Below are 25,971 nucleotides of genomic sequence, written 5' to 3'. Positions count from 1 at the left end.
TGGGAGCGCAGCCATCTACCAGGAAATTTTAGATTACTTCATGCTTGCCTCTGCTGCTTTTTGGAGATGAAAATGTCATTCTCCATCAGGACTTGGCACCTGTCCACACTGCCAAATGTACCAATACCTGGTTTAAGAACAACAGTATCACTGTGCTTGATTGGCCAGCAAACTCGCCTGACCTTAACCCCAGAGAGAATCTATGGTGTAGTGTCAAGATGAAGATGAGAGACACCAAACCCAACAATGCAGATAAGCTGAAGGTGTCACGTCGCCGTCAGACTCAGGGCCTGCTGTCCCAGCCTCGGCCACTAGGAGGCGCCGGACTGTCACATCGCCATCAGACTCGGGGCCTGCTGTCCCGGACTCGGCCACTAGGAGGCACCAGACTGTCACATCACCGTCTAACTCGGGGCCTGCTGTTCCTGCCTCGGCCACTGTGAAGCGCCGTGGTTCACCACCGAGTGATGGCGGCAACAGAGATGGGGCTCCTGCCCAGGCATCTGGTGGATGCAGGCTCCGCTCCTCTGTTAGTCATGAAGAGGTTGGTGCATCACCATCCGGCCTGGTCCTGGGGGCGGTCCTGATGACATCATCAGTCCGGGTGTCATGATCTGAAGTGATCTGACAGTTTTAAATTGCAATGGGTGAACTTTTTTTACTTTGGAAAGTTCTAAGGTGTCTTGACTGTCCCCGGTGGTGGTGAGTGGTATTGCACTTTAGGGTTTTTTGCACTTAATTATGGATCAGGTGTGACACCCTATAAAGGTGTGCTCAGGGTGTTCACTCACTGCCTGTGATATTGTGAGATTGCTTTCACTTTGAAGTGGAGAGCCTGGAGGAAGGATGGAGCTGGTGAGGAGTCCTGCGCAGCTTAGCCAGGGGGGACGTGTTGCAGCTATGGTGTCTGGATGAAGGGCTGGCATGGCGTGGTGGGGTCACAGTGATGGAGTCAGCGGGAAGTGTCTGCATGGTCTGGTGGAGTGGCTACTATGGAGAGTGGCACTCACCATGTGGGACTTGGTCGCTGAGCTGGACTCAAGCATGCTCGACTTCGTGTCAGCAGCTGAACTCATCCTTGGGACTCTGGTTCTAAGCAGCTGCAACTGGTGGTGGACTCTGCTCCAAGGCTGCACTAAGGTGAAGGATCCTGTTATGGTGATGGATCCGGGTGGAGGAGAAGACGCACGCAGGTGGTGGGCTCTGTTGCTAGGAGCGCACGCAACAGAGCAAAGCTAAGTGGTGTTTCCCCTGTATTGTCTCTTTCCTCATGTGTGTTATTAGTGCAGTGGTGGGATTAGTCTCCGCACCGACCCATTCCCTAGTGAGGGTTTAGGGTCAGGGTGAGCAAGGGCGTTAAGGTACGCGTGCGGCGACAGGTGCGGAGCCTGTATAGGGAATGTAAGGAGTGCAGGGACACTGGCTCAGGGGAGCTTAGGAAGTCTCCATGTCCCCATTCCCTATCGCAGGGCCCACCATTGTTAAAGTTTCCCAGGTTCCCCCTTTATTATTTGATTATTGTATGTATAAGGTGTAATACCTAAATTCGCCAGGTGGAGGTGGCGTATCCACCTGCTCGTGTTATTATTTAAATGCGCCCCACTGGAGGCGGTGTATCCAGGGTCACGTGTGTTATGGGTCCGCCTTGCGGTATCATCTGCGACCTGACACACGTGACCATGACATTATCACAGGCCATTCAGTTTTTTTTCTGGTGAGCTTTGGCCATGTGGAGACCGCTGAATAATTGCTGCCGGGCCTCACTGATGTGAGTGGGGAGCGGCAAGGTGTTTAGAGCCGCTGCAGCAGCAGTTATCACGGTCTGGGGCCTCTGCTCAGGTAACCAGGAAATTAAAATGGCGGCTTTGGCAAATTGCGGGTCTGGCAAAAGCCCCTGGAGTCGCTGCTGGGGAGCGGGACTTGCTCTTGCACGTGGGCGTACCCAGGCAGGTGGGAGGAATGGTGCCCCACGGAGCTGCTTGGTGTTCCCCGAGGTGAAGGGGTGCATTCCAGTGATGAGCAGACTGATGTAGAGTCCGCGGGGTTTACGCCAAATCTTCAAATACCACCATAGAAGCCGCCCCTCCTGGCCGTGTGGAGGCGGCCAGTGAGTGTATATTTCCTCCATATGCGTTCCCTCTCCTCCTGGTGTGAGCAGCAGGTGTGCTGCGGGGGAGTAGGGACAAATCTCAACCCTCGCCATTAAACCAACCCTGGGAGGCGCAGACCTCATGGTGAAGAGGGTTGGAGGGTGGTGATCTCTTGGTGAATAGCGGGGGTGTGAGTGTGGTGACACAGGGGGACGCCTCTGTGATCAGGTCCTGAATGAGTTCACCAATTATGACAAACGAATGTATGCAATAAACGTTCAGGTCCGGACCTGTGTGTGAACGAGCATGTATGTGTGCCACCAAAAAACATCCTGTGGAAGTGTGTTGTGGAGCCTGATCAGCTCAAAACAAACAAACATACACATACATAAACTCGTTCCCCAGGTCGGCGCTGTGGAGATGAGTGGTGCCTCCAAAATGAACTTTATTGCCAATACCAGCGGTGCGTTTGTCATAAACCTGAAGTGTCAGGTAATGGTGGGGTGAACTCAGGGTCTGGGCGTCCCCGCTGTAGGTGTTTCCCTGGTGGGGGGTGGTCTTGAGGGTCCAGAGGCCCCTCATTGAGGAGGGGGTACTGTCATGATCTGAAGTGATCTGACAGTTTTAAATTGCACTGGGTGAACTTTTTTTACTTTGGAAAGTTCCAAGGTGTCTTGACTGTCCCCGGTGGTGGTGAGTGGTATTGCACTTTAGGGTTTTTTGCACTTAATTATGGTGTGACACCCTATAAAGGTGTGCTCAGGGTGTTCACTCACTGCCTGTGATATTGTGAGATTGCTTTCACTTTGAAGTGGAGAGCCTGGAGGAAGGATGGAGCTGGTGAGGAGTCCTGCACAGCTTAGCCAGGGGGGACGTGTTGCAGCTATGGTGTCTGGACGAAGGGCTGGCATGGCGTGGTGGGGTCACAGTGATGGAGTCAGCGGGAAGTGTCTGCATGGTCTGGTGGAGTGGCTACTATGGAGAGTGGCACTCACCATGTGGGACTTGGTCGCTGAGCTGGACTCAAGCATGCTCGACTTCGTGTCAGCAGCTGAACTCATCCTTGGGACTCTGGTTCTAAGCAGCTGCAACTGGTGGTGGACTCTGCTCCAAGGCTGCACTAAGGTGAAGGATCCTGTTATGGTGATGGATCCAGGTGGAGGAGAAGACACACGCAGGTGGTGGGCTCTGTTGCTAGGAGTGCACGCAACAGAGCAAAGCTAAGTGGTGTTTCCCCTGTATTGTCTCTTTCCTCATGTGTGTTATTAGTGCAGTGGTGGGATTAGTCTCCGCACCGACCCATTCCCTAGTGAGGGTTTAGGGTCAGGGTGAGCAAGGGCGTTAAGGTACGCGTGCGGCGACAGGTGCGGAGCCTGTATAGGGAATGTAAGGAGTGCAGGGACACTGGCTCAGGGGAGCTTAGGAGGTCTCCATGTCCCCATTCCCTATCGCAGGGCCCACCATTGTAAAAGTTTCCCAGGTTCCCCCTTTATTATTTGATTATTGTATGTATAACGTGTAATACCTAAATTCGCCAGGTGGAGGCGGCGTATCCACCTGCACGTGTTATTATTTAAATGCGCCCCACTGGAGGCGATGTATCCACGGTCACGTGTGTTATGGGTCCGCCTTGCGGTATCATCTGCGACCTGACACACGTGACCATGACACCGGGAACCTGTGAGGGATGACCTGATCCCTCAAATACCTTGGGACTGGTCTTGCAAGCCGCCGGATATATTCTTGGTTCCCCTGCGTGCTACTGTGTGATTTGCTAAAGTTAACTCTGACCTCAGCCTGGATCTCTGACCATTCTATTGCCTGCCGTTTTTGTACCTTTGCCTTTCTCCAGATTTTTTGACGCTGACCTTGGCTTGGATTCCTGACCCTTCTATTGCCTGCCATTTTTGTACCTTTGCCTTGCTCCCGATTTTTGACCCTGACCTTGGCTTGGATTTCTGACCCTTCTTCTGCCTGCTGTTTTTGTACTTCTGCTTTCGGCCGACCTCCGACTCCTGTCTCCGGACCACTATTACGGGTTTTAGTTTTAACCCCTTGATGACCGTTCTGCTCTGGTCCACTGCGCCCCTAGACAGCTACCCCCTAGGCCTTGCTACAATTCCAGATCCCTGTATAGGGGTTAAGGGTCTCAGGGTTATTCGGGGCGCTGTCCTACTGCAGCCCAGGTTCGCAGACAGTCGTCACAGAAGGCTGCTATCAAAGCAACCTGGGCTTCCATATCTCCTCCGCTGTGCTACAGGCAGATCATCATTTCCATCTCCAAAAAGCGCAAGAGGCAAGCATGAAGTGCTCTAAAATTTCCTGGTAGATGGCTGCGCTGACTTTGGTCTTGATAAAACACAGTGGACCCGCACCAGCAGATGACATGGCTCCCCAAACCATCACTGATTGACTTGATTGTGCAAACTTCACACTAGACCTTAAGCAGCTTGGCTTGTGGCCTCTCCACTCTTCCTCCAGACTTTAGGACCTTGATTTTCCAAATTAAATGTAAAATTTACTTTCATCTGAAAACAGCACCTTGGGCCACTGAGCAACAGTCCAGTTCTTTTTCTCCTTGGCCGAGGTAAGACACTTCTGGCATTGTCTATTGGTCATGAGTGGCTTAACACAAGGAATGTGACACTTGTAGCCCATGTCCTGGGTATGTCATGGTGGCTCTTGAATCAGTTACTTCTGTAGCAGTCCACTCCTTGTGAATCTTCCCCAAATTTTTGAATGGCCTTTTCTTAACAATCCTTTCAAGGCTGCAGTTATCCCAGGTGCTTGTGCACCTTTTTCTACCACACTTTTTCCTTCCACTCAACTTCCCATTAATATGCTTGGATACAGCACTCTGTGAACAGCCAGCTTCTTTAGCAATGACCTTTTGTGGCTTACCCTCCTTGTGGGGTGTGTCAGTGACTGCCTTCTGGACATTTGTCAAGTCAGCAGTCTTCTCCATGATTGTGGAGCCTACTGAAACAGACTAAAAGAACTTTTGATATGCTTAAGAAGCCTTTGCAGGTATTTTTTGCTATAATATAATATAATATAATATATGAGTTTCACTTTTTGCATTGAAGAAGTGAAATAAATTAACTTTTTGATGATATTCTAATTTTGTGAGAAGCACCTGTATGTGCGTGTGTATATATATATATATATATATATATATATATATATATATATACTGTATATAGTATATATTTACATAAAACATTAAACTATTAACATGTCTATTTCATTTTTACTTTGTAGTATTTTTTCCTCCCCTGCCTAAAACCTTTGTATAGTTCAGTGTATGTGTATACAATACAATCACATCAATCTTTGATGACAGCTCGTTTCCTTCAGCTCTTCTAGGTACACTTAGGACAAGGACTCCTGGAAGTGATGATCCAGCCCCACAGAGCCCTGATCTCACTTCATCCTGTCTGTCTGGGATCACATGAAGAGACAGAAGGAGTTGCACAATTGACACCCACAGAAGATCTGGGGTCAGTTCTTCTAGGTACACTTAGGACAAGGATTACTGGAAGTGATGATCCGGCCCCACAGAGCCCTGATCTCCTCTCGGATCACATAAAGAGACAGAAGGATCTGCACAAGTGACATCCACAGAAGGACTGGAGAGTCAGTTCTCCAAGATGTTTGGAACAACCTCTTGCTGAGCTACTTCAAAAACTGTTCTACTTAGAAGAACTGATGACGAAAAAGGGTGATCACCAAATATTGATGCTATTAGGCTCCTTTCACACATCCGTGTGAGTGTTACCATCATAGACAAATGGATCGATTTTTTTGTTCTCAGGTGTCATCCTAGTTGCATCAATTTTTTTCCCTCATCCTTTATTCGCTTCAGCAGGTAGACTCTGAACTTCTTTTATCCATTGACTCTTAGCAATGGAGATGTTAAAGCTGGATGAAACACGGATGGATCTCTGAAGTACAAAATCTGTCTTTCTAGTCTCATCCATAGACTTTATTGGCTGAATTTGGTCTGCAATATCTGACGAGAATAGGGACATTCCCTGAATGTTGACCAGAGACATGAACCTGTTTTTAAAATTGTTGAAAGAAACTTTATGGGTCAGTGTGCTGTCTGAGAAAATAGGCGGTGATTTGAATGCCTGTTCCCTACTTTATGTTGACATCGGCAGCAAAGAGTATTTGAATAAAATAGGTTATAGTAAAAAATAAGCGGATATGACTGTGGTACTTATCGTAGTTACTGCATGGTGTCAGTATTGTGCTTGTATATGTGACATGATACCATTTATAAAATAACATACTTACCAAGCAAATAAAACAGACAACGAACACGGCTCCTATAATGGCCCCGACTGGCACAGATCCTAAAGAGAGCACATTTTTAGATGGTGATGACATTTTGAAAGTGGAAGAAATCAAAAAGTTGGACAACCTAAACCAATTATCTTGCCCAATTTCAATAATTTTTTATTATTGGATCATGGCCCCTACAGACATGAAAAAGTATTATCACATTCAAATTTTTTTTCCAGTTCCAAAGGGCTACAGATCTGGAGCGGAAACAGAAGGGGCGGCAGCTATGGATCACTCATATGGATGAGGCTCACTCCCGGCTAACTGCAGTGTGCAGAGCACAGCAGTCATATCATCATCGGCTGCTGTGTTGTGCAGACTGAACAATTATTAGGCTCGGCTTTGTCAGAAGGACCGTTTCCTTTGCAAAGCGCAGAAATTGAGCTGACTTTCGATCAGGTTGCCTGGCTCTATATATTTAGATTCAATATACAGAGTGCAGTATCCACTATCAACATCAGCTTGATTTTTCCACTCTGCAGAAGCGACAGTAAGGCCGGGATCACACACAGCGAGATACGGCCGAGTCTCGCAGGTTAAAACCAAGCTCTGGCGCCGGCCACTCTGGAGCGGAGCGTGCAGCCGCACAGCAATACATGGAGCTGCACGCTCCGCTCCGGAGTGCCTGTGCCAGAGCTTGGTTTTAACCTGCGAGACTCGGCCGTAACTCGCTGAAGTGTGACTCCGGCCTAAGGCTATGTTCCCACGTATGCAGAAAATTTCTGCTTCAAAACCGGACTCCTTCCCAGAAAACGCGCGTTTTATATCCGCATGCTTTTTGCTCAGAAACCGCGCGTTTTTGATGCGTTTTTTCCGCACGTTTTCTGACTCGTAGAAAATAGCAAAAATGCGGACTTTTCCGCAAAATTAATTAGCATGCTGCGTTTTTTACCGCAAAGTGGAAAAAAACGCATCAATGTGCACTTTCTCTGGTTAGCCAATAACGGTATCACTCCTTGAATACTTTTCTCAATTTTTTTTGAGGACATAAGTATTTACACAAAAAGTGCGGAATTCATTTAAAATCAATGGGATGCTTCTTGCATGTGTTTTTGAAGCGTTTTGATTTTGACGGGGATGAACACTTCAAAAAAGCTTACATGGGCACACAGCCTCAAACTGACAAAGCCGAGCTCAATAACCTGCAGAGTGCAGCAGCCGGGATTAATGTATACAACTGCTGCATTCTGTATACGTATTGGTGACACAGGAGAGAACACTCAAAAAATTTTTTGTCACACACTATGAGCCCGTTGCGTTTTTTTGCCACCACCACGTTGTTTTGTTGTGATGTTCCAAAATCGTGGTAAAGACGCTGCAACGTGGCTGAAACATTCAAGCTATCAATCCAAGGCTTATATAACAAATCGTTATATAATGCCATCATGCTGCATTTTATTGTTGACAAACCACTGCATTTTTTTTTTAAAGTAGCGAAAAATGCAACTTAATTGCTTCATGTGAACATACCCCTTTGGTAATATGAAGCCATGGCATGTTCAAAGCCTACAGTAAGTAATCAATATGCAGAACTCAGCAGTCAGAGACAAAGTCAGGTCGGCTGCTGCGCTCTGCAAAGGTACAAGATAAAGTAAAGTAAAAGATAATTCCTTTAGAGAAAAGCTAAATTTTACCTAAAGTTTGTTGTTGTCCTCAACGTCACCCGGCCTCAGGATGGAAGCCTAATATGATTCTCATTATAATACATGGGGAAAAAAAAAAATCGCAAAGAGTTTCTTAAAAAAAAACAACTTTGCAGTTTATTTTTCTATAAAGCTTGTGAGCTTTGCTCTGAAGCTGGTTAGATCCTGCCTTGTTAAGTTCCTCTTCTGATGCTGCTTCTGCTTTCACCATGGGAAAGTTCAGATCAGTGATGAAAAAATGCCAATGGTCTGTGGGGTGGTACCGCAAGAGCGTACCACCCCACAGCAAGCCGGGAGTCAGGGGAAGCCGTGAGCTCCTGAAGATAATGAAAAAATTCCTTCAGGTAATGAATTGATGTAGTAGCATATGCCCACTGGGGTGTTTAAAACCATTTGAATAAAAGTCCACCTCTGCAATTGTAAGCAAGTATTTCCTAGGTGGAGCCCATTCAAAAGTGTTTCGCTCTTCTCTGGTGATACCTCTGGGGCTACCTATGTGCATCATCAAAAACACTCTTTGAAAAACTGAACTGGGATTATAATTTTGGCTATTTTGTTCGACATCTGTTTTTTCAAGATAGTTTAGGAGAAATTTATCTTTGTTATTGGGCAAAATTGTTTGTACAAATTGCAACATTTCATTTTTTGTAAATGACTCAGCCAAATTTATTCATGTTTACTCCATTGCTATTAAATGCTTAGTGAAAAATAATGCGTGGCTAACCTTTTTGCCATGAAGTATGATGTATAATATTGTATATTTATGCTTGCATTTCTAAATAAAAGCCACAAATAAGCCATATATTCTGTACATCTCATAGCAGTCTTAAAAAGAAGGTGTGGATCAGGTATTGCAACCATTTTACGGTGTTGTTCTCATCTTCTTTCTTCAAGAATATACCAACCATTCCCCTGTCTCCCAGCTTCCTGATAAGGGGTGGCACACACCTGATGATTGACAGTTCAGTCCATTCTCATGGTTGTGCCGCTGGCCTGAGCTGTAAAGCAAAGAGCCTAAAAGCGCGGTACTCCTTGTCTAGGAGACAAGCCAACGCTGATAGGGAGCAGGGGTGGCCAGTGGCCAGTAAACAAGGCAACGAGCAGTAAACTATAAAAAAAATCTTTATTTCTTGAGAACAGAGAGGATTTGTAATAAGAGGTAAATTGTTCCTTGTTTTTAAAAGCAATTTGAAATTTTACCCTTATAAGAAGTTGACAAGCCCTTTAGAAAGGCATAAAAAGTAAAAAAAATTGTGCAAATTGTGCAAAATTTTACGGTGCCTTGCGAAATCTCACACATTGGTCTCCTTTTTTTTTCTAACATGGGGAATTGCATCAATTGACATATTAGAAAAGTCGCTATTTGTAAAAAAAAAAAACTTGTGGAAACTTGGAGTTTACGTAAACTGTCATCCATAACAGGCAACATTTAACCCATTGGTCTTCTGCTTTTGTCTAACATTGGGATTTGTACTATCACACGTTAAACATCCCTCTGGTGTAATTTGGACTTAATTTACCATTAGGGTGTGACATTTGATAAATTTGAATTGTTGACGTTGACTTGAGTTCTACAGATTTTGGTCAAATTGTAATATTTTAGATAACTATATGCCTCTCTCTTAAACTGCTTCCCAGCCGGACGATTTTCCTTTTTTTCCTCCTTATCATCCACGAGCCATAACTTTTATATTTTTACAACAACATAGCCATACAAGGTCTTGTTTTTTTTTGCGGGAGGAGTTGTACTTTTTAATGACATCATTCATTTTATCTTGGAAAACAAGTGTAAAATGCCAAGTGTGGCAAAATTGTGAAAAAAGTGCAATTCTACAATACATTATATGGTCAAAATGATCTGAGAATAAGAATCTTCAGATCAGTACAGTTGCAGAGATACCAAACATGCACCGTTTAAAAAATATTTGCAAAAAAAAAAAATTCTCATGTGTCACCATTTTCTGGGATTTTTAACGTTTTGTATCTCAAAAATCCAAGGCACCAACATTTTTCTCTTCAGAAAAAACTTAGCTTTTATTCCATCCTTAAAAATACATAGTAAAAACAATGCATGACAAAGTTTTGGATGTTTTTCAAGCCAAAATTTTGAAATACAATACAGTCAGTACAAATAGTAAGTAAATTTGAGTTATTTATACGCCATTGGAAGCATTGAAAGAATAGTCCACGTAGCTCCGAGCTGACGATCTGGCCAATTACTTCAAAGAAAAAATTGACCAGATTCGACAGGAAATTATCTCCCAGTCACCTCATACCATGCACTGTCCTCCCTCCCCCACTGCATCTAGCTCACTCTGTGATTTTGAACCAGTCACAGAAGAAGAAGTAAGCAGGCTCCTTGCATCTTCTCGCCCAACTACTTGCACCAGTGACCCATTTCCGTCACATCTCCTCCAGTCCCTTTCCCCCGCTGTGACCCCTCACCTAACTAAAATATTTAACCTCTCTCTCTCTTCTGGTATTTTTCCCTCCTCATTTAAGCATGCCATCATACATCCAATACTTAAAAAACCATCCCTCGACCAAAACTGTGCCGCTAACTATAGACCTGTCTCTAATCTTCCTTTCATCTCTAAACTCCTGGAATGCCTGGTCCACTCCCGTCTTATCCGCTATCTCTCAGAAAACTCTGTTCTCGACCCTCTCCAATCCGTTTTCCGCTCTTTACACTCCACTGAAACTGCACTCACTAAAGTCTCTAATGATCTGCTAACAGCTAAATCAAATGGTCATTACTCCATGCTAATTCTCTTGGATCTCTCTGCAGCATTCGACACTGTGGATCATCAGCTCCTCCTCACTATGCTCCGTTCCATTGGCCTCAAGGACACCGTTCTCTCCTGGTTCTCCTCCTATCTCTCTGACAGCTCCTTTACTGTATCTTTTGCCGGTTCCTCCTCCTCTCACCTTCCCCTTAATGTTGGGGTCCCTCAAGGATCGGTTCTAGGCCCCCTCCTCTTCTCCTTGTACACTGCCCCTATTGGTCAAACAATCAGTAGGTTTGGTTTCCTGTACCATCTCTATGCTGATGACACCCAATTATACGCTTCTTCTCCTGACATCACGCTAGCCTTTCTAGAAAACACCGGCGATTGTCTAAACGCTGTCTCTAATATCATGTCCTCTCTATATCTGAAACTGAACCTGTCAAAGACTGAACTCCTGGTGTTTCCTCCCTCTACTAATGTACCGAGTATACATTGCCATTTCTGTGTGTGGTTCCACTATTACTCCCCAGCAACAGGCCCGCTGTCTTGGGGTCATACTTGATTCCGAGCTTTCCTTTGCCCCCCACATTCGATCACTGGCTCGCTCTTGTCATCTGCACCTCAAAAACATTTCTAGAATTCGACCTTTTCTTACTTTTGACTCTGCAAAAACTCTTACTGTTTCTCTTATTCATTCTCGTCTCGACTATTGTAACTCTCTTCTAATCGGTTTTCCTCTTACCAAACTCTCCCCCCTCCAATCTGTCTTGAATGCTGCAGCCAGGATCATATTCCTCACCAATCGTTACAGTGATGCCTCTACCTTGTGCCAGTCATTACACTGGCTACCCATCCACTCCAGAATTCAGTATAAACTTATTACCCTCACCCACAAAGCCCTCCATAGCTCAGCACCACCTTACATCTCCTCCCTTGTTTCAGTATACCACCCTACTCGTGCCCTCTGTTCTGCTGATGACCTGAGGTTAGCATCCTCAATAGTTAGAACCTCCCACTCCCGTCTCCAAGACTTTACACGTGCCGCGCCAATTCTTTGGAATGCACTTCCCAGGTCAATACGATTAGTCCCCAATCCCCACAATTTTAAGCGCGCCCTGAAAACGCATTTATTCAGACTGGCCTATCGCCTCAACACATTAACCTAATCTATCCCTGTGTGGCACAGCCAAAAGTTTTACCATAACCAGATTTCCCGCATCATGTTCCCACATGCTTTATGCATCCATTAGCCCTCTGTGTTTGTACTGTTACACACTTAACATTATGGCTGGTCCATGCAATCAGGGCAACTGTTACCACCCACCTTTCGTGTCTACCTCTTTCCTCATAGACTGTAAGCTTGCGAGCAGGGCCCTCTTTCCTCTTGGTATTTGTTATAATCTATGTGATTATTGTTATGCTGTAATGTCTATAGTCTGTACAAATCCCCTCTGAAATGTAAAGTGCTGCGGAATATGTCGGCGCTATAAAAATAAAATTTATTATTATTATTATTCTAGTTATTGACCCTGTCAAAAAAGATAAGCAAAGGAAGAATGTGTTATGGGTATGAAACATTGGGTCAGTCTTTGAGGAATATTGCATGGGGAGAGAGCGGGGTGCTCACTGGGCTGCAAGTAGAAGAAGAAAAGAATCCCTTTTGCCACTATATTTGGAAAACACAGTGAGGGCTCATACTCACTTGCGAGAGACTCGCACGATTGTTGTGCGAGTCTCTCGCATGAAAACCTGCCACTGCCGTCGGCACTCGGACTGGAGCGTGCGGCTACATGTATTTCTATGCAGCCGCACGCTCCGGGCCCAGTGCCGGCAGCAGTGCCGGATGTTCATGCGAGAGACTCGCACAACAATCGTGCGAGTCTCTCGCAAGTGAGCATGAGCCCTGAGATTGTATTTGGCATTATTAGGAAACACTGGTATATACCATATTTTTCACATTATAAGATGCACTTTTCCCCCCAAATTTTGGGGGGAAAATGGGGGTGCATCTTATAATGCGAATATATCTTAGCGACCGCGGTGGAGCAGGGTCCCAGGGTCGCTGTTGGAAACGGCAAGAGTGGAGCGTTGCTGCAGTCCGCAGGCTGGGATGACGGGGTGTTCGGATATGCAACGCTGTGGTTGTTCGGTGGTGTGGAGGCTCCGCCAACATTTTGTGAAAGCCCGAAACCCCAGGACTTCCATGGTTTACTATGTGGGGGACTCCGGGAAAATGGCTGAAGGGGGTGGCACATGCGCAGATGGAGATCTTGGCACCAAGATCTCGGGAGATGAGAGTTCAGCGCCAAGATCCCCATCTGCGCTTGTGCTGCCTCTGGCAGCCATTTTCCCGGAGTTCACTGCATAGTAAATCATGGTAGTGCTGGGGCTCCGGGCTTTCACAAAATGTCGGCGGAGCCCCCGCACCACCGAACACCCCCTGCGTCGCATATCCGAACACCCATTTCTTCCATTCTGGGGTCCGCAGCATCCCCCCACTCCTGTCTGCACCAGCAGCGACCCTGGGACGCTGCTTCACCGCAGCCACCACCCCCCAGTAAGCAATAAGATCCATGGATTGTAAGAAGCACCACCATTTTATTGAAAGAAGGTTTTTTCCTATATTTCTCCACAAAAATTGTGGTGCGTCTTATAATCCGGTGCGTCTTATAAACCGCAAAATACAGTGGTCAGGGATACGCATCCAAGCATCGACATCTTTCAGGTGCCACCCATTAAGTTATAAATCTATTAGGGAGTTACCTGTTGGGGCTGATATGGATGTGAAGAAGAACACACAAAGGTTTCTATCTAGGCCAAAGTTTGGAACCAAAGACAATATTTTTCAGGTAAAGGGTAAAATAAAAAATTAAATTAATGGATGTAATACCTGCAATTCAGATTTTGATTTTTTTTTTATACTATGTAGATAAGACTACTCAGGTGGTCATAGCCGATATAGGGCAACACAAGTCCGCTATAAGATTGAGGAGGGTTGACTTACTGGTCCCAAAATATTTTGCTGAGGCCGGGAACAGTGTCTCGCAACCACACTATCAAGTTATAATGGCAGTGTGGGTTTGTTGTGGCAAGGGCCCACCAGTAACATTGACTCTGGGAACCCACTGCTACATGCTGTATCTTCTGTCCTCATGCTGTGAATTTTGAGCAATTTTACATCCTTCCTGAGCAAAATGGTTTGGATCTTATTCTTTCTACGTATCTCACCTTTGGTCACTGAAACTTGAGTGCTATCTGCAGTGAACTCTCCGATGCCTCTGGTAGCGTTCCCTCTGCAGGAGTATGAATCGCTGTCAGCTTCGGTGACATCTTGCAGAGTGAACTTAAGTTCTCTTATAGTGCCGGATAAGTCAATGCGATTTCCGTAACTAGAATTCACCCAGATGGATGCAAATATGTTATCTTCACAGTTGAAAAATTTTTTTAAGCTGTTTTCAGGAGGAGGAGAACAGTGATCGCCTTTTTCAGAGCTGAATGGTTCTGTGGATTTAATTAAAATAATTACATAGAGATTGCGCATTTTTGCCAATTTTTATTACAAAAATTATTTATCAGATGAAGATTGTCTGCTTATAGTGTTTCTGATATAGTTCCAAAAATAACAAGTTGCGCTATCTGTTTGAGGTATTCCTGTACCCATCCTATTGCTGTTTAGTGAAATGGTGGTCAAGGGCAGTAGATCCTTTACAAAGCACCACAATTCCATTTAGACATTGTGAATAATGCATAATACACTAAAGGGGTTATATGGAAGTTTGATTTTTTAACTCAGGGCTAAAACTTACCAACAGGTAGTTGCTAACTTCTTGTTCTACCCTGCGACTTTCTCTCCCATCTCAGGCAGCTCTTCTGGCCTGCTCTGTCGACAAGGCATCACTGCTGACATCATGCTGATTGACAACCAGCTCCCCGAAGCTAAGAAATTGGGGAACTGGCTGTCAATCTACATGACATCAGCAGTAACAGCCCTATCTATCGACAGAACAGAATTGAAGAAAAGGAGCTGCTCTGTCCGCGTGATGTCATTGGAAGAGGGAGAATCACTGACAGGAGTGGGTCTGTGACAAAACTGTGCAGAAACAGATCACCACAGGACAAAGCAGGAAAAAAATAAAAGTTAATTAAAACCCCTTTAATTTTAGGTCTTTAAACTGAGGACTGACTAATGTGCTTTCTAATTTGTTGATATCTACTGGCTAATGTATTAGGTAGTTACATTCTCCTCAACACGCTTTCCCCAGTACCGGAAGTCCGCTGCCTCGGAGTAACCTTTGACTCTGCCCTGTCCTTCAAACCGCACATCCAAGCTCTTTCTACCTCCTGTCGCCTCCAGCTCAAAAATATTTCCAGAATCCGTCCTTTCCTCAACCCTCAATCTACTAAAATGCTTGTGCACGTCCTTATCATCTCCCGCCTCGACTACTGCAACATCCTTTTCTGTGGCCTCCCTGCTAACATCCTCGCATCTCTCCAGTCCTTCCTTAACTCTGCTGCCTGACTAATTCATCTTTCTCCTCGCTACTCCTCCGCTTCTCCCCTCTGCAAATCTCTTCACTGGCTCCCATTCCCTCAGCGTATCCAGTTCAAGTTACTAATACTGACCTACAAGGCCATCTATAACCTGTCTCCCCCATATATCTCTGAACTAATCTCCCGATACCTTCCCTCACGTAATCTCCGGTCCTCCCAAGACCTCCTTCTCTCCTCCACACTTATTCACTCCTCACCCAACCGCCTCCAAGACTTCTCCCTAACTGCCCCTATTCTCTGGAATTCTTTGCCCCAACAAGTCCGACTATCAACCACATTTGGATCCTTCAGACGGAACCTGAAAACCCACCTCTTCAAGAAAGCCTACAGCCTGCAATGACCCCGCTACCTCCTTCTCTCTCACCATTACTGGTGATATCACCTCAACCAACACAGAAACTGCTGCAACCCACCAACCTACTGTCTCCTTCCCCACCATCCTGCAGCATGTAAGCCCGAAAGGGCAGGGTCATCTCCCCTCTGTATCAGTCTGTCATTGTTAGTTTGTTTACTGTAAGTGATATCTGTAATTTGTATGTAACTCCCTCTCATGTACAGCACCATGGAATCAATGGTGCTATAATAATAATAATAATAATAATAATAATAATAATAATAATAAAAACATAAATGTCTAGAAACATCCTGAAACTTGTGGAAAGAGTATCCCAGCTTATTCCTCTCACACCAGAGCTCTGGAGCAAACCTGACCAGGTCAATTCTTGCTTAGCTAGGGAAGAGGAAGTTGGTCTTCTTTACAAGCAAGATCTGTCTTCTTCACCCAGAATCTAATTCCAGTCCTTGAGGACATTGTTCTCCCCAGAGTCACCTTCACACAGGATTGATGCTTTCCATAGTGAAGAGTGATAAGGCTGAGCAATGGCCCTCTTGCAATTGTAAGGAGGTCAAGGGCCTAGCCCTTTAAACAGTGTTACCACTGTTTGCTTTCGTGATTGCCAATTTGCCATGCTTTTGTGTGTTATATGTGCTTGTCTGTGTATAAGTTGTGCATGGCCATATTGTGTAATATAGGTTTATTAGAGGAAGATAGTGGGTCACTAGATAGGGGCACTGAGCACATCCAGATGGGAGCCTTTAGAAGGGTTAACTTGAGGGACATGAGAGGAGTGGCTAGCCAGGAGAAAAAGGAGAGAGATTTCCTGTTTAGGAGCAGAGCAGAGGAGAGCAGTGTGTGCAGCCGGGGGTAGCCATCCTGAGCAGAAGTGTGAAGAGAGTGTCACTGGAGGCCCTTTACCTAGAGACTGGGAGCTAAAGGGCTAGCGAGGCTAATAGGAGAGCCTCTGGAGTCAAGTCAGCCTGAGTTGTGGAGCTGAAGTGACAGTGAAGCCAGTCTGTGGAAACCAGCCCGTGTATGGAATTGGTCAAGCCAGGGAGGTCAGTGAGTGAGTCCCTGTGGAAGTGACAGCTAGAGTGCGGGAGCTGTTTGAAGAGTCAAGTGAGCTGCAAGCCTAGTACACGTACAGAATCAACAGTGCCGTAAAGGGGTGAACTACAACGCAGTAGACAGGTACCTTCGTGGGCTGAAGTCGGTCGCAGGAAGAGAGGTCGAAGTGCCGTGTTTACCATTTTCCGTGTTGCATGCTCGGTTGCTTGTGTGGTCCACTCGTGTGTAACAGAAGAAGTGTTGTGCTGCTGTAGAAGACCATGTACTGTTGATATCGTGTAAAGCAGGGTTCCCCAACTCCAGTCCTCAAGGCCCACCAACAGATCATGTTTTCAGGATTTTCTTTGTTTGCACAGGTGAAGCAATTATCACCTGAGCAATACTAAGGAAATCCTGAAAATATGATCAGTTGGTGGGCCTTGAGGACTGGAGTTGGGGGAACCCCGGTGTAAAGAGTCCTGTTGACGTTTGGGATGTGCTGTGCCCTGAATAGAATAAAGTTGAACTGTTCAAGTTGTTTCCAGCCTCTGTCTGCAGTCATTTGAACCTCAAAGGTGAGCAGCTTACCAGGGATCATAGAATCATAGAATCATAGAATGGTAGAGTTGGAAGGGACCTCCTGGGCCATCTGGTCCAACCCCCTGCTCAAAGCAGGATTCGCTAAATCATCCCAGTTAGATGTCTGTCCAGCCTCTGTTTGAAGACTTCCATTGAAGGGGAACTCACCACTTCTCGTGGCAGCCTGTTCCACTCATTGAACACTCTAACTGTCAAAAAGTTTTTTCTAATATCTAATCTGTGTCTCCTCCCATTCAGCTTCATCCCATTGCTTCTAGTCTTTCCTTGTGCAAATGAGAATAAAGTTGATCCTTCTACAATGTGACAGCCCTTTAGATATTTGTAGACAGCTATTAAGTCTCCTCTCAGTCTTCTCTTTTGCAAACTAAACATTCCCAAATCCTGCAACCTTTCCTCATAAGACAGGGTTTGCAGACCGGTCACCATTCTGGTCGCTCTTTTCTGAACTTGCTCCAGTTTGTTGATGTCTTTTTTAAAATGTGGTGCCCAAAATTGGACACAATATTCCAGATGAGGTCTGACCAAAGAGGAGTAGAGGGAAATAATTACTTCACGTGATCTAGACTGTATGCTTCTGTTAATACATCCTAGAATTGCATTTGCCATTTTTGCTGCTGCATCACACTGTTGACTCATATTCAGTCTGTGATCTATTAGTATACCCAAGTCTTTTTCACATGTGCTGTCACTTAGCCCTATTCCTCCCATTCTATATATGCTTTTTTCATTTTTATTGCCCAGATGTAGTACTTTGCATTTCTCCCTGTTAAAAACCATTCTGTTAGTTGCTGCCCACTTCTCCAGTTTATTTAAATCTTTATGAATCCTCTCTCTCTCTTCTCTAGTATTAGCTATCCCTCCTAGCTTTGTGTCATCAGCAAATTTAATCAGTTTACCCTCAATTCCTTCATCTAAATCGTTGATAAAGATGTTGAACAATACAGGGCCCAGGACAGAGCCCTGTGGTACCCCACTTGAGACATTCTTCCAACTGGATGTGCAGCCATTTACGACCACTCTTTGGGTCCGATCACTAAGCCAGTTATGAATCCACCTAACAGTTGCCTTGTCCATTCCATACTTAGTCATTTTTTCAATAAGGATTGTATGAGAGACTTTGTCAAATGCTTTGCTGAAGTCAAGATATACTATATCTACAGCATTTCCTTGATCCACCCAATCAGTAATACCGTCATAGAAGGAAATTAAATTAGTCTGACATGACTTATTAGTTACAAACCCATGCTGACTCTGTTTAATCACTTCATTCTTAATCAAGGTATTGACATACATGTTGTTTATTAATTTGTTCAAAGATCTTTCCTGGTATAGAAGTCAGACTCACCGGCCTATAGTTGCCTGGGTCCACCTTCTTCCCCTTTTTGAAGATAGGAACAACATTTGCTCTTCTCCAGTCTTCTGGCACTTCTCCTGTTCTCCAAGAATTTTCAAAGATTATGGAGAGGGGTTCAAAAATTTCTTCTGCTATCTCCTTCAGTACTCTGGGGTGTAATTCATCTGGACCTGGAGACTTGAATTCATTTAGGTTAGCTAAGTGTTTCCTCACTATCTTTCTGTTTATAGATATCCTGGATTCTTCTATTCCCTTAATAGGACAGTGAATAACAGTTGATGTTACATTTCCTTTCTGAGAGAAAACAGATGCAAAATAGGAATTTAAAAGTTCAGCCTTCTCAACATCCTGTCTTACCATTTCATCATTTTCATCCTGTAAAAATCCTATAGCATCTTTGACTTTTCTTTTACTTTTGACATATCCCCAAAATCCTTTATTATTGCTTTTGACATCTCTTGCAAGCCTCAATTCATTTTCAGCTTTAGATAATCTGATTTGTGCCCTGCAGGTTCTGCAGACAGCATTATATTCTTCTTTAGATATGCCTCCCTCTTTCCATTTTATAAACATTTTTTTCTTCCTTTTTAGCATGTGCTTAAGTTCAGTGTTCATCCATCCTGGTTTCATTAAATGCTTCCTATTCTTCCCTCTTTTCGGAATTGTTAACAACTGTGCTTTGAGAATTTCATTTTTCAAGATTTCCCATCCTTCCTGGACATTTTTGTCTTTAAGGATATCCAGCCATTGGATCCCTCCAATTCTCTTTCTGAATCCCTTAAAATCTGCCTTTCTGAAATCTAACCTTGACGTCTGAGTCTTCACAGGTCTTCCGCCTCTAGTTATCCAAAATTCTAAAATAGCATGGTCGCTACCTCCTAGGGTCCCAGCCACTTTTGCCTCCTCAACCATTTCCTCCCTGTTTATAAGGATTAGATCCAAGGTAGCAGTTCCCCTTGTTTTCTCCTTTACCTTTTGGAAGATAAAGTTGTCAGCAAGAGAGGATAAGAATTTCCTTGACCTGTTAGTTTTGCCTGAGAGAGATTCCCAACAAATGTCTGGATAGTTGAAATCTCCCATGACAACTATGTCATATTTTTTGGAGAACTTGGCCATTTGATGCATAAAGAGTTCATCCATATCTTCAGCTTGCACAGGCGGCCTGTAGTAAATGCCTACAATGGTGTCCTTTCCATTGTTCTGTCCTTGTATTCTTACCCAAACAGTTTCCACAGAACTCCCAGTCTCTGAAGCTTCAATCTCTGTGCAGATATACGCATTTCTAACATACAATGCGACACCCCCTCCTCGTTTATCAAGTCTGTTTCTTGCAAATAAGTTGTATCCTTCTAGTCTTGTATTCCAATCATGTGTATTGTCCCACCAAGTTTCAGTGATTCCAATGACATCATATTTCTTTTCCTGTGTTAGTAGTTCCAATTCTCCTTGTTTGTTGCCCATGCTTTGTGCATTAGTATAGAAACATTTTAGTTTGTGATTGGTTTCTCTTTCTCCAATATTTTTATTAATTAGATTCTTTCGTCTTTGTTCTTCCTTTCCACTTCTAATAGCAGAGTTCTCAATAGCATTTGTCAGGTGTATGGCTTTTTCTGGTCTTTTGCTTCCCTTCCCATGTTGTTCTAGTTTAAAGCTCTCCTTACAAGTGTAGCAAGGCGACTTCCAAATACCTGCTTTCCAGTCTTCGTAAGGTGCACCCCATCTCTAGCAAGTAGTCCATCGTATAAGTAGTTCACTCCGTGATCCAGAAATCCAAATCGTTGCTGACGGCACCATCGACGTAGCCAGTTGTTCACCTGCAGAATCTTATTCCACCTCCTTGTTCCATGGCCATCCACTGGGAGGATGGAAGAGAAGACCACCTGCGCTCCCAGTTCTTTCACTTTCTTGCCTAATGGAACAGCCTCCAGCACAGTGAGTACTGGAGTGACCGAGGAGGCTGAAACCAGTATTATCTGACATCCATGCTACAAACTTTGCCTGCCCTACCCCTTTGCGAAACGGAAGGGTAGCTTAAAAACCATGAGTAAATCAATACTTCTATATTATCACCACAAGGAGCCAATCCATGGTAGAAACTGCAGGAACTTGTGATGTTGTCACGGACAGGAGACAGATCAAGAGTTAACAGGATTTTATTAACAACAAATACACTCCATGCAGGGAGTAGCAGGCAAGGCATGGAGGGGTATAATAGGACAAAGGATGGGACAGGGAGTTTGAATGGATAGGACAGGGACGTACGATAGTTTAGAAGGAAAAGGTAAAAACTTGTCAGTCTATAGGCTTCTTGATTGCAGCATCTTGGTGCTCCAATGGTGGCATCGGCAACAGCGGCACTTGACGTCCCGGAGGTGTCTGTAGAGGACCGGGTTCCAATCCATGGGGCAGGAGAGCAGTCTCTAAAGGGCACGGGAAGTTCTCGTACACAGGAACTCCACACGCTGCGCTATTCCAGTACAACTAACTGCCGTAGTGAGGCTCCACTCCGCGATGTGTTGGGAGCTTGGCTGAATGGCTTTGGCCTAGTCACTTGCAAATTAGAGTGGGGCAAAAGCATTACAGTATCTGGTCTGGTCTGTGAGTCACTTCCCGGCACGGAGGATAGCGGGGAACAGGCTATCAGTCAACTACTTGGAGCGGACCTGTACGCAGGTAAACCGTCATGTCGGCCTGCACTCACGTGTTCTTCCGCCTTCACGGCTGTCACTGTACCTGCGCTTTTTAACTCTGCCCCGCCTACCTCAGATACATGTAAGGGACAGTCCCTCTCAGGAAGTCTTCCCCCCTGCAACATTGGTGACAGTCATGGCCGTACCGGAACGGGAATGATAGAGGTACCCCCAATCTTGTTCTTACTCTTACACCATGAAGGTTCCTCGTCAGAGAAACATTACTTAGACAGTGTTTTCCTGTAAATATTCAGTAAATATCTAGCCTCCCTGAGAGGCCCTAAAGCTGTTTATGGTTCATAAGTGGACAAAACCTTCTCCTACAGAGGAACAGACATTTATCCCATGGAGATATGTGTTTTTTGGTGTAAGCAGAGAGAGGGAGGCAATGGAGCACAACGTTACTGTGCTGGGATCCTGGGTTCAAATACATCTGCAATATGTCCTATCCATGTTTGCATGGGATTCCTCTCACACTAACAAGACATCCTGATAGAAATATAGCAAGACTGAGAAAAACACCTGTTATTAGCATGGGCCTATACTGGAAATGAGCCAAATTCAACCCAAATCGCCTCTAGGGAGAACTCAAGTTCCTCTGCTCTGTCACTTTCCAATTATACATAGTGTCAAGTGAAAATTAGTACCCCCCCACCTCGACCTGTGTGATTCATATAAGAAGGGAAGATGGAAGCCCTCACAAAACCTACTCTTTCAGTGTGGCAAGCACAGGCTGCTTCAGCAGCATCTCTTGTCTCTTGTTTTGCAGTAGAGATTTTTACTGTGTCCAGTAGGTGGCAGCATTGCCAAGTTATAATACAGGCTGGGGCCTCTAGTGTGATCAGTCTGTGTTGTCCAGAGTAGAAAAATGAGGATAAAAAGACAGAAGCAGTCCTACTTTTCTCTGCAGCATCACCGCATATGTAATAAATTATATAAACATTTGTTTGATGTAATCATGAAGTTCCTAAAAAAAATTTGCTTGAAATGGCACTGACCACACCATAGCAGCTATCAGTGATTCGATAGCGCCAACGGCGCCTGCGCAGTAGCAGCTATCTTGTTAAACAAAACCAAAAACAAAACAAAAAACAAAAACTATTCCTCCTCCAAGATGGCACCACTGGCACCTGCGCCATGTTGGAGGACAATTTTTTTGTCTCTAGCAAGATGGCACCGCCTCCGTCTGTGCAGTAGTAGCTATCGGATAGTGGATCACCGATAGCTGCTACTGTGCAGGCGCCATTTTCAAACAGTAAATATATATGTATATAAACTGTATGTATATATATATATATATATACAAAAGTGTATATAAATTCATTACATATGCGATCAGTTGCCCGCAGAAGGTTTTTTCCCCCAAGATATATATATATATAATATTCATTATGTAAACTATGGGACAGGTCAATGATGGATCAGTGACCTGTCAGAAGCCATACAGATAATATGTAAGCAGAGCACCGCATGAAGACTCCCCACAGGCCACCTCGGAGCATGAGCATATCTATACCTCCCAACTTTTGAAAAAGGGAAAGAGGGACAAAGGACAGGATGCCGTGGCGAATTTTAGGCCATGTCCCGACGACACCCATTTCACAACTAGTCACACACATGTCCATGCCCCAACTGCACCCATTTATCACTGCTGATCACACTGACTGGGACTGAGGGCACAGTGGCTGGCATTATGGGCACAGTGGCTGGCATTATGGGCACAGTGGATGGTACTGTGGCCACACTGACTGGTACTGAGGAAAAGAAAGAACAGAGAGTGATAAAAAAAGAAAACAGAGAGAGAAAGAAAGAAAGAAAGAACAGAGAGAGAAAGGAAGAACAGAGAGAAAGAAAGAGGAGAAAGAACGAACAGAGAGCAAAAGAAAGAACATAGAGAGAGAAAGAAAGAGGGGAGATAAAGAAAGAAGGAACAGAGAGAGAGAGAAAGAAAGAGGGGAAAGAAAGAAAGAATAAAACAGAGTGAAAGAAAGAGGGGATAGAAAAAAAGAACAGAGGGAGAGAATGAAAGAAAGAGGGGAAAGAAAGAACAGAGAGGGAGAGAAAGAAAGGAGGAAGAAAAAAGAACAGAGAGAGAAAGAGGAGAAAGAAAGAACAGAGAGAGAGAAAGAAAGAAAAAGGGGAAAGAAAGAGAGAACAGAGAGGGAGAGAGAAAGAAAGAAGGGAAAGAAAGAGAGAACAGAGAGAGAAATAAATGAAGAACAGAGAGAGAAAGAAAGAGAGGAAAGAAAGAGAGAACAGAGAGGGAGAGAGAAAGAAAAAGGGGAAAGAAAGAAAGAACAGGGAGGGAGAAAGAAAGAGGGGAAAGAAAGAAAGAACAGAGGAGAAAGAAAGAATGAATGAGAAAGAAAGAACAGTAAGAGAGAAAGAAAGGTTAAAGAAAGAAGGAACAGAGAGGGAGAGAGAAAGAAAGAGGGTAAAGCAAGAAAGGACAGAGAGAGAAAGAAAGAAAGAGAATGAGAAAGAAAGAATAGAGAGAGAAAGAAAGGGGAAAGAAAGAAAGAAAGAACAGAGAGAGAGAAAGAGGGGACAGAAAAAAAGAACAGAGGGAGAAAGAAAGAGGGGAAAGAAAGAAAGAAAAGAGAGAGAAAGAATAAGAAAGAAAGAAAGAACAGAGAGAAAGAGAGAAAGAAAGAGGGGGTAAATAAAGAAAGAACAAAGAGAGAAAGAAAGAGAATGAGAAAGAAAGAAGAAACAGAGAGAAAGAAAGAACAGAGAAAGAAAGAGGGGAAAGAAAGAGAACAGAGAGAGAAGGAAAGAGGGGAAGAAAGAAAGGAGAGATACAGAAAGAAAGAAAGAAAGAAAGGAGAGAGAGAGAAAGAAAGGGTAAAGAAAGAAATAACTGAGTGAAAGCAAGCAAGAGGGGAAAGGAAGAAAGAACAGAGAGAAGGAAAGAGGGGAAAGAAAGAACAGAGAGAGAAAGAGAAAGAAAAATGAAAGAGAAAGAGAAAGAACAGAGAGAGAGAAAGGGGAAAGAAAGAAAGAACAGAGAGGGAAAGAGAAAAAAAGAGGGAAAAGAAAGAATAGCGAGAGAGAGAAAAAGAAAGAAAGAAAAAGAACAGAGAAAGAGGGGAAAGAAAGAGAACAGAGACAAAGAAAGAAAGAACAGAGAGAGAAAGAAAGAGAACAGAGAGAGAAAAAAAAGAATTAGGGAAAGAAAGAAAGAACAGAGAGAGAGAAAGAAAGAAGGGACAGAAAAAAGAACAGAGAGAGAAAGAAAGAGGGGAAAGAAAGAACAGAGAGTGAAAGACAGAACAGAGAGGGAGAAAGAACAGAGAGAGAGGAAGGAAGAACAGAGAGAAAGAAAGAATAGAGAGAACATAAGAACAGAGAGAGAGAAATAAAGAGAACACAGAGAGAAAGAAAGAATAGAGAGAGAAAGATTTGAGAGGGAAAGAGAGAACAGAAAGAAAGGAAGGAAGAACAGAGAGAAAGAAAGAACAGAGAGAGAGGGGAAAGAATGAACAGAGAGAAGGAAATAAAGAATAGAGAGAGAAAGAATAGAGAGAAAGAAAGAACACTCACACAGAGAAAGGAAGAACAGAAAGAGAAGAAAGAGAACAGACCGAAAGAAAGAACAGAGAGAGAAAGAAAGATTAGAGAGAGAGAAAGAAAGAACAGACAGAGAGAGAAAGAAAGAATAGAGAGAGAAAGAAAGAACAGAGAGAGGGAGAAAGAAGGGACAGAAAATAAAGAACAGAGAGAGAGAGAGAGGGGAAAGAGAGAACAGAGAGAGAGAAAGAATAGAGAGAAAGAAAGAGGGGAAAGAAAGAACAGAGAGAGAGAAAGACAGAATAGAAAGAAAGAACAGAGAGAAAGAAAAAAGAACACACAGAGAGAAAGGAAGAACAGAGAGAGAGAAAGAGAACACAGAGAGAAGGAAAGACTAGGGAGAGAAAGAAAGATTAGAGAGAGAAAGAGAGAACAGAGAGAGGGAGAAAGGAAGAACAGAGAGAGAGAAAGAAAAAGAACAGAGAGAGGGGAAGAAAGAACAGAGAGAAAGAAAGAATAGAGAGAAAGAAAGATTAGAGATAAAGAACAGAGAGAGAAAGAAAGAACACAGAGAGAGAAAGAAAGAACAGAGAAGGAAAGGAAGAAAGAAAGAACACACAGAGATAAATGAAGAACAGAGAGAGAAAGAAAGAGAACAGAAAGAAAGAATAGAGGAGAAAGAAAGATTAGAGCGCAAGAAAGAACAGAGAGAGAGAAAGGAAGAACAAGAGAGAGAAAGAAAGAAAGAACAGAGAGAAAGAAAGACAACAGAGAGAGAAAGAACAGAGAGAAAAAGGAAGAGAGAACTGAGAGGGAGAGAGAAAGAAAGAGGGGAAAGAAAGAACAGAGAAAGAAAGAACAGAGAGAGAGAAAGAAAAAAGAAGAGTGAGAGAGAAAGAAAGAACAGAGAGAGAAAGAAAGAGGGGAAAGAAAGAGGGGAAAAAAGGACAGAGAGAAAGAAAGAGGGGACAGAAAAAATAACAGAGAGAAAGAAAGAGGGGAAAGAAAGAACAGAGAGAGAAAGAAAGAGCAGAAAGAAAGCAAGAACAGAGAGAGAGAAAAAAGAACAGAGA

At 44.0% G+C, this 25,971-nt stretch overlaps 1 protein-coding gene across 5 annotated transcripts in view; it reads right to left on the bottom strand.

The window, feature by feature from the left end:
* LOC141072537 (uncharacterized) overlaps positions 1-25,971 on the bottom strand; it is a 136,698-nt gene that overhangs the window by 22,674 nt on the left and 88,053 nt on the right. For all 5 annotated transcript variants that reach the window (XM_073559812.1, XM_073559838.1, XM_073559819.1 and 2 more), the window contains 2 exons: positions 14,038-14,310; positions 6,390-6,448 (listed from right to left, as the gene is read on the bottom strand). In XM_073559812.1, coding sequence (XP_073415913.1) covers positions 6,390-6,448; positions 14,038-14,310 — 332 coding nt within the window. The remainder of the gene's footprint in view (positions 1-6,389; positions 6,449-14,037; positions 14,311-25,971) is intronic.

The sequence above is a fragment of the Dendrobates tinctorius genome, unplaced genomic scaffold, assembly GCF_039654945.1.
Source record: "Dendrobates tinctorius isolate UK_male_01 unplaced genomic scaffold, ASM3965494v1 ptg000014l, whole genome shotgun sequence".
NCBI classification, from domain to species: Eukaryota; Metazoa; Chordata; class Amphibia; order Anura; family Dendrobatidae; genus Dendrobates; species Dendrobates tinctorius.
The sequence above is the reverse complement of the archived record's forward strand: the minus strand, read 5'-3'. Positions and strand labels throughout refer to the sequence as shown.